We start from the raw sequence: 13,205 nt of genomic DNA, 5'->3' as shown, positions 1-13,205 counted from the left end.
GTGTTGTCTGTGGACAATACTTGTCTGTAGCTTTCATGCTATGGCAAGAATTGCATGGTTGCTTCAGAGGCAGTAGGGCCTGCAAAGACCAAAATACCTACTCTTAACAGGAAAAGTTTACCAACCCTGCTGTAGATGGTAGAGAGCCATTGAAGAAATTAATCATGGACTAACACAATCATATTTATATTTTAGTAGCTGACATTGGTAGATCTCTAGAATATAGACTGGTTAGACTGTAGCAATGTTTCCTAAACTGTGTGGTAGTTAATGTACTGCAGAAAGTGTTTAATACCTGGGTTTTTAGTTAGGGAAATTTGGGCTAAATGGGTTAACAAGTTTTGTTTTGTTTTTTTCTCTCTTTTGGGCTTAACCCAAACCTTTATTGCAGGAAGTTTTATTTTGAATGTCTTCAGAGGAGAATGTAGAGGGCAGCATTTGCTGATGATTTTGAGGAATATTCCACTGTGCATTGTAAGAATGGACATTTATTTAGCCCTCTGCCTGCTTTTTTGTTGGGAGCTGGGTCAACCTGTAACCTGCATGGGTATGGCAGGTATCTTATGACACCTGTTGTGGAACAGACAAACCCAGATGAGTTGTAGTGGTTACCTCAATCAGAAATAATGATTGTAAAAATCTTTTGTGTATTTTTTTTTGGTGTTGGGGAGGAGTTGGGCAAATGTGAATGATAAATTAGAAGATTGATTGACACAAGGAGGGGCAGAATGAAGAGACTGTTTGAAATAAGAGTCTGTAGGTGTATGGGATTTGTACAAATGTATGTAATTGAAAGACCAGATATTCTTGCTTACGCTGTGTCCACACCATAGCCTTCTGCAGGCTTTCAGACTGTTCCTTTGGGGCCAAAGATTAAATCGCTTGGAGAAATTTATACCTGTCTAGTTTTAATACCACAGCTCTTCTATCATCTGCTCTTTTTCTAAGCTCAGAGTACCTTTTAAAATGCTTTTAAATTAAACTCAGATGTAAGTATTAAACCTCCATTTTAACAGATGAATTAAAGTACACTAAATGGAAAATCTGCCAGTATTTAATAGAAATTAACCTCAGGTCAGATATCTAATCTAGTTTTGTTTTATAACTATTCTTCTTAATAACTGTGCAATTTTATATGATAATACCAAGTTATCTATATTTATCTAAGTCTTTGATTTTTGGGGCACAAACATAGCAGATATTCTGAAAATAAGAAATATAAATTACTAAATTAGCATAATAAAATGGGTAATTTTCTTTTGACTTACATTAATGTCAATTTATTCTTTTTTTGAACAGATGATGAATAAGGTATTTGGAGGTACTGTGCACAAAAAAAGTGTTAGAGAAGATGGAGTCTTCAGTATTAGTGTGGACAACACATGCTCATTGTTCAGGTATTATAGATATTTTTAGATGAATAAGAATGGTTAGTAGAGTACCTGATTTAAAGTTGGGATTGTTACTCTTCAAAATTAGAGAATCTGTAATAATGAAATTAAGGCCATCCTAGTGGCCATCGGAGTAATTGTCATATTTGTTTTCCATTTGAGTGTCAGGATGGCAGAGGGTGGTGGGGAGGCTGATTAGGAATAGTGAAAGCCCTTATGACCTAATTTAAAAACACTTGTGCAGTCTTGGATTCCTGTTTGGAGTTGTGGACTGGGATGCTAACATTTATGGCTTTTCTTTTTTACTCTTTGGGGTACGATTTTAAACATTCGTGTGCCAGGTGTGGCAAATCGATAATGTTTTAAACTATCTTGCATCTGCCACGTGTGTTTGTATATCTCTTCCTTCATGTTTTTTGCTGGGTACTTAGCAAACAGCCAAATTGTTGGACTCATTGCTAAATACGTGTTATGTTTCCCTCCTCACTTTCTCTGTGTTGAGCGTAACTGTACCTAGTGTACTATCTTTTAATATAGTGAATGTATTAATTGATTTTGTTGCTAGGTGATAATAGATAAGGTGCTATAGCTCTAATCTATTTGAAGATAGGTGAATGAGCTATTCATAGCTTCCTAGAATCATTTATCTTCTGCTTGACTTAAAAAAAAAATGCGGTTTTCATTCAGTTTTCTAAAGAACCATAAACTTTCCTTTTTTGGGTTTTTCTGTGTTTTGGGTAAAGCTCATTTTGGTGGACTATTAATAGTGTTACTTACTTTCTTGTTTTTTTTTTTTTTTTTTTTTAAGTAATCTCTACACCCAATGTGGGCTTCAAACTCATGACCCCAAAATCAAGAATTGCATGCTCCAAAGACTGAGCCAGCCAAGGGCCCCCCTCACTTAATTCATTTTGACTTAAGTTTCATTTTTATTTCTTTTTCTTTTCCTTTTTTTTTTTTTTTTTAATATTATAAGTAATCTGTACACTGGACATGAAGCTCAAACTTAACTCTCAGATCAAGAGTTACATGCTCTACTGACTGAGCTAGTCAGGCGCCCCTTAAATTTCCTTTTTACTTTAAAACTACATTTCCCCCTTACTGCAGTAAATCTGTAAAGTGCAGGCTGATAACGATTGATACAGAGTTAACCTGTTTTTCTTTTTTTTTTGGTGAATCCAAGAAGTCTGTTTATTTATAATTTAAGTATAGTTGACACGATGTCACATTAGTTTCAAGGTACAATATAGTGATTAGACAAGTCTATTCATGATGTGGTTACTTTTTTTTTTTTTTTTTTTTTAATTTATTTTTGAGAGTCAGAGCATGAGTAGGGGAGGGTCAGAGAGAGAGGGAGACTTAGAATCCAAAGCAGGCTCCAGGCTCAAACTCAAACTCAAACTCAAACTCAGGAGCCATGAGATATGACCTGAGCTGAAGTCAGTTGCTCAATCAACTGAGCCACTTATGTTCCCCTTGTTATCATTTCTTTTAACTGCTAATTATTTTTAGTTACGGGTTTGTTATAAGGTTCTTTTTTTTTTTTTTTGAATTTGAATTAGTTAACATTTAGTGTAGTAATGGTTTCAGGAATAGAACCCAGTGATTCATCACTTACGTATAATACCCATTGCTTGTCACAAGTACCCTCCTTACTTCCCATCATCCATTTAGCCCACCCTACTACTCACCTCCCCTCCGGTGACCCTCAATTTGTTCTCTGTATTTAAGAGTCTCTTGGGTTTGCCTCCCTCTCTGTTTTTATCTTGTTTTATTTTTACTTCTCTTCCCCTATGGTCATGTTTTGTTTCTTAAATTCCACATATGAGTGAAATCATACAATATTTATTTTTCTCTGACTTATTTCACTTAGCATAATACACTCTAGTTCCATCCATGTTGTTGCAAATGGCAGGATTTCATTCTTTTTGATCATACTGTGTGTAAGGTTCTTAAAGGCTCCATTGACTTGTGCCTAAATTAATTCTTAATGAATAGTTTTCTCCAAATTGGACAGATCAGAAATTTTAAAATCCAACTTATTTTTATCTGAAATAGAGACATAACCCCAGTTGATACACAAAACAGGCTGTGGCTATCTCCTCTTTAATTTTGAGGAAGAGCAAAAATAAGTGTATCTGTTCAAAGATTATCATTTTTCAAAACAGCCAAATGGCTCAAAATAATTTTATGAACTTAAGCTATTCATTACCAAAATACATTTGAAATCCAGTGCTTATCCATTTCATAATGGAGAGGTTGTTTACATTCATCTGTATCCCAAGTGACTAGTCTTGAGAACCATTTTAGGAGTCATGGTGGTATATGATACTGCAAGAGGTTTTTTTAAATCTAAAGATCTGGTTAAAATTTAAAGTTTTTCTGTCTTCTAATTCTACAATTCTGGGACTCCCCTTCATTAATCCTAAACAACAATGGTGACAGCAGTTAGTAAACCCAAAACATCGTTTTGGCTTTAATATACTTTTATCTTCTTGCTTTATTTTTAATTAATTTTTTTTAACTTCTTAATATTCAGACCTCTTCCAGATTTTCTCATAATATAAAAAATGTCTTTTTATAGTTGATTTGTCTGAATCAGGGTCAGAGAAAGTCCATGCGTTGCATTTGATAAATGTTACTGACAATTTCTTTAATCCATGCCTTTGTTTGGCGTGAGAAGTAGAGATACACATTGCTACCGGGTTGTCTTTGTTTCTAGGCCTTTTCAGTGAACAAAGTTAGTCAAAATGTATTCTTTTAGAAAAAACAAAATCAGTGTACATTCTTATTTCCAATTAAAATGAATGTTTATAGGGTTTTTATCTAATTCCTTTGATTTTGCATCTGCTTACTGTGAGGCTAAAAATCTGAATTCCTAATTATTATATTAATTATTTAATATTTATTTTACCCTGTGATATGGATGTATTTATACTCTCTAGCTGCAAAATAACATTACCAGTATTAGTACTATCACTTTTTGATAGAAAACTACTGAATATTTAGTTCTCTGAAATGCCTTTTGTTCTTAAGATAGTTCCTAATAGGTAAAATTTTGAAATTAGTATTTTGTAGCTTCTTGAAATTATTTTTTATGTGTGTGGTTATACCACCAACTTTATTTTTTCAGTTTTTAAATTTTACAGATTGACTTTTTTTACGTTTATTTTTTTGAGAGATAGAAAACAAGCAAGTGAGGGGCAGAGAGAGAGGGAGATGCAGAATCCGAAGCAAGTTCCAGGCTCTGAGCTGTCAGCACAGAGCTGGATGCGGGGCTCGAACCCATGAACCATGAGATCATGACCTGAGCTGAAGTAAGACACTTAACCCACTGAACCACCCAGACGCCACAACAGATTGCCTTTTTTGGTATTTAATGCTCTCATTGACTTTTTTTTTTTTTTAAATGATGCATAGAATAAATTTAAATTCCAGCAGAGTTGCACTGTTAGATGTTTCTAAATTTTTTGATTTACATGTACGGTGAGCTAGTATTTCTAAAGGGAAAAAACAAACTTTAGTGATAAGATGAGTAAGTTCTCGGGATCTAATGTTCAGGGATGATGACTACAGTTAACACAGTATTGTATACTTGAAAGTTGCTAAGAGAGTAGATCTTAAATAGATGAAAAAAATGGTACCTATGCTAAATGATATGTGTTAACTAACCTTATTGTGGTAATTATTTCATAATACGTGTATATCAGATCATCAGGTTGTATTATCTTTAACTTACACAATGTTATATGTCAATTACATTTCAATAAAGCTGGAAAATAAAGCATAAGGTCTCATTGATCATGTCTCTAAGATATTTGTATGTTGTGTTTTATTTTTTGTATGTTTAGGGGCCTTCAGAAGGAAGAAATTGTTTTGCTTACCCACGGAGATAGTGTAGACAAAGTAGCTGATGGATTCAAGGTTGTGGCACGTTCTGGGAACATTGTGGCAGGTGAAAATTTTTAAACCTTTGCAGATCTCATTTCAAAAAACCTTATCTGAAAAGTCTAAAAATATGTTTCTGTATGAGGTACTCAAAAAGATTTTTTTAAGAGTTATTGTACATGTCATAAAATTGACCATTAATTTATGAAGGGAATTCAATATTAGATTATTTAAAGTTACTTACTGGTTTGCTCTGAAATACTTAAAAAAAATGTTCGTTAATTCATTTTTTAAAATTAATTAATTTATAGAATTTACTTATTGTTTACATCCAAGTTAGCATATAGTGCAACAATGATTTCAGGAGTAGATTCCTTAATGCCGCTTACCCATTTAGCCCATCTCCCCTCCCACAACCCTTCCAGTAACCCTCTGTTCTCTATATTTAAGAGTCTCTTCTGTTTTGTCCCCCTCCCTGTTTTTATATTATTTTTGCTTTCCTTCCCTTATGTTCATCTGTTTAGTATCTTAAATTCCTCATATGAGTGAAGTCATGTGATATTTGTCTTTCTCTAATTTCGCTTAACATAATACCCTCCAGTTCCATCCATGTAGTTGCAAATGGCAAGATTTCATTTTTTTGATTGCCGTGTAATACTCTGTTGTGTGTGTGTGTATACTACATCTTCTTTATCCATTCATCTGTTGATGAACATTTGGACTCTTTCTGTACTTTGGCTATTGTTGATAGTGCTGCTATAAACAGTGGGGTGCATGTGCCCCTTTGAAACAGCACACCTGTATCCCTTGGATAAATACCTAGTAGTGCAATTGCTGGGTCATAGGGTAGTTCTATTTTTAATTTTTTGAGGAACCTCCATGCTCTTTTCCAGAGTGGCTACACCAGTTTGCGTTCCCACCAGCAGCGCAAGAGATCTTCTCTCTCCGCATCCTTACCAACATCTGTTGTTGCCTGAGTTGTTAATGTTAGCCATTCTAACCAGTGTGAGGTGGTATCTCATTGTGGTTTTGATTTGTATTTCCCTGATGATGAGATGTTGAGCATTTTTTCATGTGTCGGGTAGCCTTCTGGATGTCTTCTTTGGAGAAGTGTCTATTCCTGTCTTTTGCCCATTTCTTCACTGGATTATTTGTTTTTTGGTGTTAATAAAAAATGTTCATTCTAATAAAAGTTCTCCAGATGCAAGATACTGCTTTTAGAGCTCAGGAAAAATTGGAGAATGGTCTGTTTTTCTGTTGTGCCTTATTCATAATTGGGTTTTTAAATGCCTTCCTTAGGTGTACATGGACATTTGCAAAACATCAGACTAAGCACTCAGGACATTTCTCTGAGCCAGGATTGGTAAACTGTGTTCTATAGTCTGTTTCTGTATGTTCAGGACCTAAAAATGATGTTTATTGTTATTAAAGAGTTATAATAAAAGGCAGGGATTGTGTCCCATGTATGCATGTGTCCCTAAGGGCCTAAAATTTTTACTCTTTAGCCCTTTGTAGAAATTTTACCAATCTGTGCTTTAAACCCATTTTTATTCTTGACTTTTCTGAGGAAGAGGAATTGATTTTCTGGCAGTTTGTGATTTTTGACATGCTTACTTGGTTAGTTGTTACGTAAATAATTATCAATCCTAGAAGTCAGTAGAAAATGGGTTTATCAATAAAGTTATTGTTTGAAATGCCACGCTTAAACAATAAGTTGAAAAAAAGATTTGTCATGGATAAACTGAATTGAGTATTCTGCCTGCAATTAGTTAATTAGACTAGTACATTAACATAGAAATGATTGATAATGGTTTTTGTCTTGAAATGTTTTTATTTAATATAAAAGATCAACAGTGTTAGATGGCTTATGTATTTTTTTTCATTCAACAAATACTTGTATACCTACTTTGTGCCAGTCACGGTTCTAGGTGCCAAGGATAGAGTAATGAACAAACTGGACAAAAGTCTCTGTTTAACATTCTAGTTGGGAGGAGGGATGGGACAGACAATACACAAATACAGAATATGTCAAGTGTCAGACGGTGTGTAAGTGCATTGAAAAAATACAGGGAAGAGAGGAGTGTTGCAGAATATGTGTGATTAGGGTTGTTACTGTTTTCTACAGGATATTCAGGGAGGGTATTCCTATAAAATGATACTGGGCATGAAGGAAGTGTGATCCTTCTAGATAGTTGGGGGAAGAGGAGATAGTAGTACAAAGCTCCTGGGATGGGACCGTGTTTGAGGAACAGCAAGGAGAGTATGTGGTTGGAGCAGAAGAAGCCTGGGGGAGAGTGGTAGAGGTGAGATGAGGGAGGTGTTTGGGGGACCAGAACACAGACCCCTTGAGACCACTATGAACTTTTTGGCTTTACTCATAGCGAGGTAGAGTTTTGAACAAAGGAGAAACTGAATCTAATTTTAGGCTTACCTTGGCTACAATGAAGAGCAAAGAGGAATGGGTCAAATGTAGGAGTAGGGAGATCACTTAGTCTATTGTAGCAATTAGGAGAGGGGAGTGTAAGGTACAGTGTGGGAGAGGTACAAGTGGTCAACAGTTACTGGTTTCTCGCATAGATCTTGTACGTACTTTGTTAGATTTATACCAAAGTATTTCATTTATTTGGGTGCTAATTGTGTTTTCAGTTTCAAGTTCCACTTGTTCATTGTTGATGTGTAGGAAGGCAGTGAACTTTTGTGTATCAACCTTAGATCCTGCAACCCTGCTATGATCGCTTATTACTTCCTAGTGTTTTTCTGTGGATTTTTTAGGATTTTCTGTATAGGTGATCATGTCATCTGTGAACAAAGACAGTTTTATTTCTTCTTTCTCAACCTGCATGCCTTTTATTTTCATTCTGTTTTTTTCAGTGTTTTTTCTCATTGTTGTTCAGTTTTGGTTATTTCTATTGAGATATCCTGTAGCTGAGAGCTTCTTTCCTCAGCTCTGTCCAGTCAACTAATAAACCCATCAAAGGCATTCTTCATTTTTGTTAACAGTGCTTTTGATCCTAGCTTTCTTTTTGATCCCTTCTTAGACTTTCCATCCCTTTGCTTACATTACCCATTTGTTTTTGCATGCTGTCTGCTTTATCCATTAGTCTTAGCTGCTTAATCACAGTTTTTTTAAAAATGTTTATTTATTTTTGAGAGAAAGAGTGATGGAGGGAGGAGCAGAGAGAGGGAGACAGAGCCCGATGTTGGGCTAGAACTCACAAACCATGAGTTCTTAACCTGAGCCGAAGTCAGACACTTAACTGACTGAGCTACCCAGGCGTCCCAATCCTAATTGTTTTAAAGCCTGATCTGATCATTCCAACATCCCTGCGATATCTTAGTCTGGGTATCTGGTTCTGATGCTTATGGTATCTCTTTGAACTGTGTTCTTTGCCTTTAGGGTGCCTTGTAATTTTTTGTTTGTTTTGGTTGTCATGCATGATGTACTAGTTAAAAGGAATTGTTGTAAATAGGCTTTTAGTATGTGATGGTAAGGTGTGGGGATAGGAAGAGTAGCTAGCTCTCAGTTTTTTAGTAAGCCTGGGTCCCTGGGCTGTTGACTTCACAAGTACTCAGTTTTTTCTCACTGTTAGATGGAATGTGATGACTAGAGTGGGCTGGATTTGGAGATTTCCCTTCTAGCAGGTCAGTGGTCTCTGATAGAAAGCTAACTCTTTAAGTGGATTAAATAGTTTCTCCTGAGAGTAGATAGACCTAGTTAGGAAGAACAGAATGTCCTGGTATATTTTAAAATGGTTTCTTTTTCCCTCTCCCTGACATTTACTTTGAGAGCTTAGTCAATCTCCTGGAGGTAAGATTCACAAAAGTGTCAGGGCCCGTGATGAGTGGGTACTCTTGGAATTTTTATCTCTCAGATTTTCACACTGAATCTCTAGCAATTCACTGATTATAGTTTAAGTTTCCCTACCTCAGCAGTGGTTCCTGTGGATGTTTGCACTCATGGGTTTCTGCTATGGTAAGTTATGATTCTCTGTGTTCATCTGCAGTCTTTTCAAGGGCAGTGGTTAACTTTCTGCTTATTGTTAGGACAGAGCAGTGTCCTTCAGGTTCTTACATGCTGGACTGGATACTGGAAGTAAGACTGGGTTCTGATAGGTTTTGAAAGGAGAGACAAAGGAATTGCTGTTGGATTACATGTGGAGTGGGGAAAAAAGGGTATAATTGGGCTTTAACTCCCAAGTTTTATGACCTGAGTATCCAGAAAGGTGAAGTTTTTGTTTACCTGATGGGTCAGAATGCAGTCATGTGGATTTGTGTATTAAATTCAAGATGCCTTATTAATCATAGAAATAAAGGTATGAGTAGACATTGGTATATGTAGGTCTAGACTGTACAGTAGAAAATTGGGCTTGAGGCATAAATTTGGGAGTATACCATCATACGGGTAGAATTTAGAGCCGTGAGAGTGATAGATCACTCCATGTATAGAGAAGAGATTTAAGTGCTCAGTACTGGGCAACTTTCATTTGTAGAGATGGATAAGATGAGGAGGAACCAACAAAGATTAAGAAGGAACAGTGAAATCAGCAATGAACCAAGAGAGAATGGTGTCCTAGAATAGAACCCAAGTAAAGAAAATGTGAAGTTCGTTGGTATAGTAGAATGAGTATGAGTTTGGGAGCCTGCTAGACCTGATTTAACTACTTACGTAGCTGTACATTTCTTGATATCTCAGAGCCATAAACAGGGGTAATGCATGCACATGTAAAACATTTAGCCTAACACCTGTTGCTTAATAGGTAATCAGTAATTTCAGAAACACATTAGCCAAGTCCATGAAGTTATATCTGCAGTTAATAGTATCTAAGAAAGGAGTACTTAGAATATTCTGACAGGCCTAATACGTAAAGTTGGTAGCTGCACATTGCATATGAAAGCTACGTGGGACCGAGAGCCAAAATTGAGTTATCATTGGGGTGCCTGGGTGGCTCAGTTTGTTAAGCGTCTGACTTCGGCTCACGTCATGATCTCACAGTTCACGAGTTCGAGCCCTGCATTGGGCTCTGTGCTAACAGCTCAGAGCCTGGAGCCTGCTTCAGATTCTGTCTCTCTCTGCCCCTCTCCCACTCATGCTCTGTCTCTCTTTCTCTCTCTCAAAAATAAACATTAAAAGATTTTAAAAAATTGAGTTATCATTGTATTATGTAGACAAAGTAATCTGGGTGGAGAAGTTGAAAGTACTGTGAAATAATCTCTGTAGGACTTATTTCACTGTCATACATAAAAACCTTTGAAGAAAAATTGTGGCAATGTAGTTTTTGTTTTATGTGTTGTCTTTTTTTTCCTGTAGCTAAAAATGCACTGATTTATATCAGTTTTCACATTTATAGAGGAAGAAATTGTGAGGAATTACTATGGGTACTTAGTTGAGTCTTCAACATGAAAAAAATTTTAATTTGTGATTATTTTCTCTATAAAGGTATAGCAAATGAATCTAAAAAATTATACGGAGCACAGTTCCACCCTGAAGTTGGCCTTACAGAAAATGGGAAAGTAATACTGAAGAATTTCCTCTATGATATAGCTGGGTGCAGTGGGACCTTCACTGTGCAGAACAGAGAACTTGAGTGCATTCGAGAGATCAAAGAGAGAGTAGGCACATCAAAAGTTTTGGTAAGGAATTTACATCTGGAAGTCTACAAATTTATTTCAGTAATGTTAGAACTCAAAACTGGCTTCATCAACCATAGCCCTTAAATGTTGACTGGGTGATGGGATGCTTTGTGAGTTGTACTGGTTCAGAGTGCTTTTCCAATTACCATACATACTTGTGCTAAAAGCAGCGTTTTAAAAGCTGATAGTTTTGTTTGTTTACTCAATTTGATTTTTCTTTTAATTTCACCTTTTAGGTTTTACTCAGTGGTGGAGTTGACTCAACAGTTTGTACAGCTTTGCTGAATCGTGCTTTGAACCAAGATCAAGTCATTGCCGTGCACATTGATAATGGCTTTATGAGAAAACGAGAAAGCCAGTCTGTAGAAGAGGCCCTCAAAAAGCTTGGAATTCAGGTCAAAGGTATTGATGAACCCTAGAAGAGTTAATATATATATGAGGATTTATTTAACAAATCAAATCTAGCCTTATGGTTTGAATGAGCTCATTGCCTTAACCAAGTACAGGTTTCTCAATAAGCTTATAGTTATGTTTTTTACATTATAAGTGTCTGGTTCAAGGGGCGCCTGGGTGGCTCAGTTAGTTAAGCATCTGACTTCGGCTCAGGTCATGATCTTGCGGTTCGTGGGTTCTAACCTTGCGTCAGGCTCTGTGCTGATAGCTCGGAGCCTGCTTCTGGTTCTGTGTCTCCCTCTTTCTGCCCCTCTCTTACTCATGCTTGTTTCTATCTCTCAGAAATAAAACCTTAAAAAAAATTTGTGAGTATCCAGTTCAAGAGGTGTCCCAGTATAAATTTTAAAACTGTTGATTATTCCTAATGTTATATACAGATAACTAAAATTTCTGCTACCATTTTGTTCTCTTCTGTTCATTTCTCTTTTTGGGTTATCTTTTCCCATCTGTAATATTATTTATGGATGAGAATTTCCAAGTTTTCCTACAAGTATGGATGTACAGATTATTTTACAGACTGAAAGGCTTATACAGAGGAGTGAAGAGTCTATGGTCATCTTTTTTTTTTTTTTTTTTTTTTTTAATGTTTATTTCTGAGACAGAGCATGAGTGGGGGAGGGGCAGAGACGGGGCGGGGGGAGACACAGAATCCAAAGCAGGCTCCAGGCTCTGAGCTGTCAGCACAGAGCCCAACGCAGGGCTCGAACTCACAAACCGTGAGATCATGACCTGAGCCGAAGTCGGTCGCTCAACCGACTGAGCCACCCAGCCACCCGTATGGTCATCTTTTCTCCTAGTTTTTTTGAGAAATCATTGATAACACATCAGTGTGTAAGTTTAAGACAATAGCATGATGATTCGATTTTATATGTATTTTGAAAGGATTATCACAGTAGTTCCAGTTTACATCCATCTTCTCATATAGGGACAGTAAAATTAAAAAGGAAAAAAATTTTTATGACATGAACCCTTAGGATTTACTCTTAACTTTTCTGTTTATTATTCAGCAGTATTAGCTATAATTGTCATGTACAATATACCCTTAGTGCTTACTCATCTTATAATTGGAAGTTTGTATCTTTTAACCTAACCTTCTTCCCAATTCCCCTTCTTCCCACCTTCCACCGCTGATAGTAAGTCTGATCTCTTTTTCTATGAGTTTGGTTTTTTTGGAGTCAACATATAAGTGAGATCATACAGTATTTGTCTTTCTCTGTGTGACTTATTTCTCTTAATACACATAAGGTCCATGCATGCTATCACAAATGGGTAGGATTTTCTTGTTTTTTTAATGGATGAATAATTTTCCATTGTATATATGTACCACATCTTTATTTACCCATTGATGGACGCTTACTTAGGTTGTCTCCATATCTTAGCTATTGGAAGTTACGCTGCTATGAACATGGGAATGCAGATATCTTTTTGAGTGCTTTCATTTCCTTTGGATATATCCCAGAATTAGAATTGCTGGATCGCATGGTAGTTTTATTTTTAATTTTTCGAGGATCCTCCAAACTCTTTTCTTTAAATTTTTTTTTTTAATGTTTGTTTATTTTTGAGAGAGACTGAGACAGAATGTGAGTGGGTTAGGGGCAGAGAGAGTGAGAGAGAGACACAGAATCTGAAGCAGGCTCCAGGCTCTGAGCTGTCAGCACAGATCCTGACGTGGGGCTTGAACTCATGAGCTGTGAGATCATTACCTGAACTGAAGTCTGATGCTCAACTGACTGAGCCACCTAGACACCCCCCTCCAAACTCCCTTCTATAGTGACTGTACCAATTTACAATCCTAACAGCATTGCACAAGGATCCCTTTTCTCCACATCCTCGCATTTGTTA

At 36.3% G+C, this 13,205-nt stretch overlaps 1 protein-coding gene across 3 annotated transcripts in view; it reads left to right on the top strand.

The window, feature by feature from the left end:
• Positions 1–13,205, top strand: part of GMPS (guanosine monophosphate synthase) — a 78,314-nt gene that overhangs the window by 34,316 nt on the left and 30,793 nt on the right. For all 3 annotated transcript variants that reach the window (XM_078432221.2, XM_060639042.3, XM_060639043.3), the window contains exons 4-7: positions 1,300–1,397; positions 5,243–5,346; positions 10,717–10,910; positions 11,147–11,312. In XM_078432221.2, coding sequence (XP_078288347.1) covers positions 1,300–1,397; positions 5,243–5,346; positions 10,717–10,910; positions 11,147–11,312 — 562 coding nt within the window. The remainder of the gene's footprint in view (positions 1–1,299; positions 1,398–5,242; positions 5,347–10,716; positions 10,911–11,146; positions 11,313–13,205) is intronic.

This window comes from Panthera onca, chromosome C2 (genome assembly GCF_046562875.1).
Source record: "Panthera onca isolate mPanOnc1 chromosome C2, mPanOnc1 haplotype 2, whole genome shotgun sequence".
Lineage (NCBI taxonomy): Eukaryota > Metazoa > Chordata > Mammalia > Carnivora > Felidae > Panthera > Panthera onca.
The sequence above is the reverse complement of the archived record's forward strand: the minus strand, read 5'-3'. Positions and strand labels throughout refer to the sequence as shown.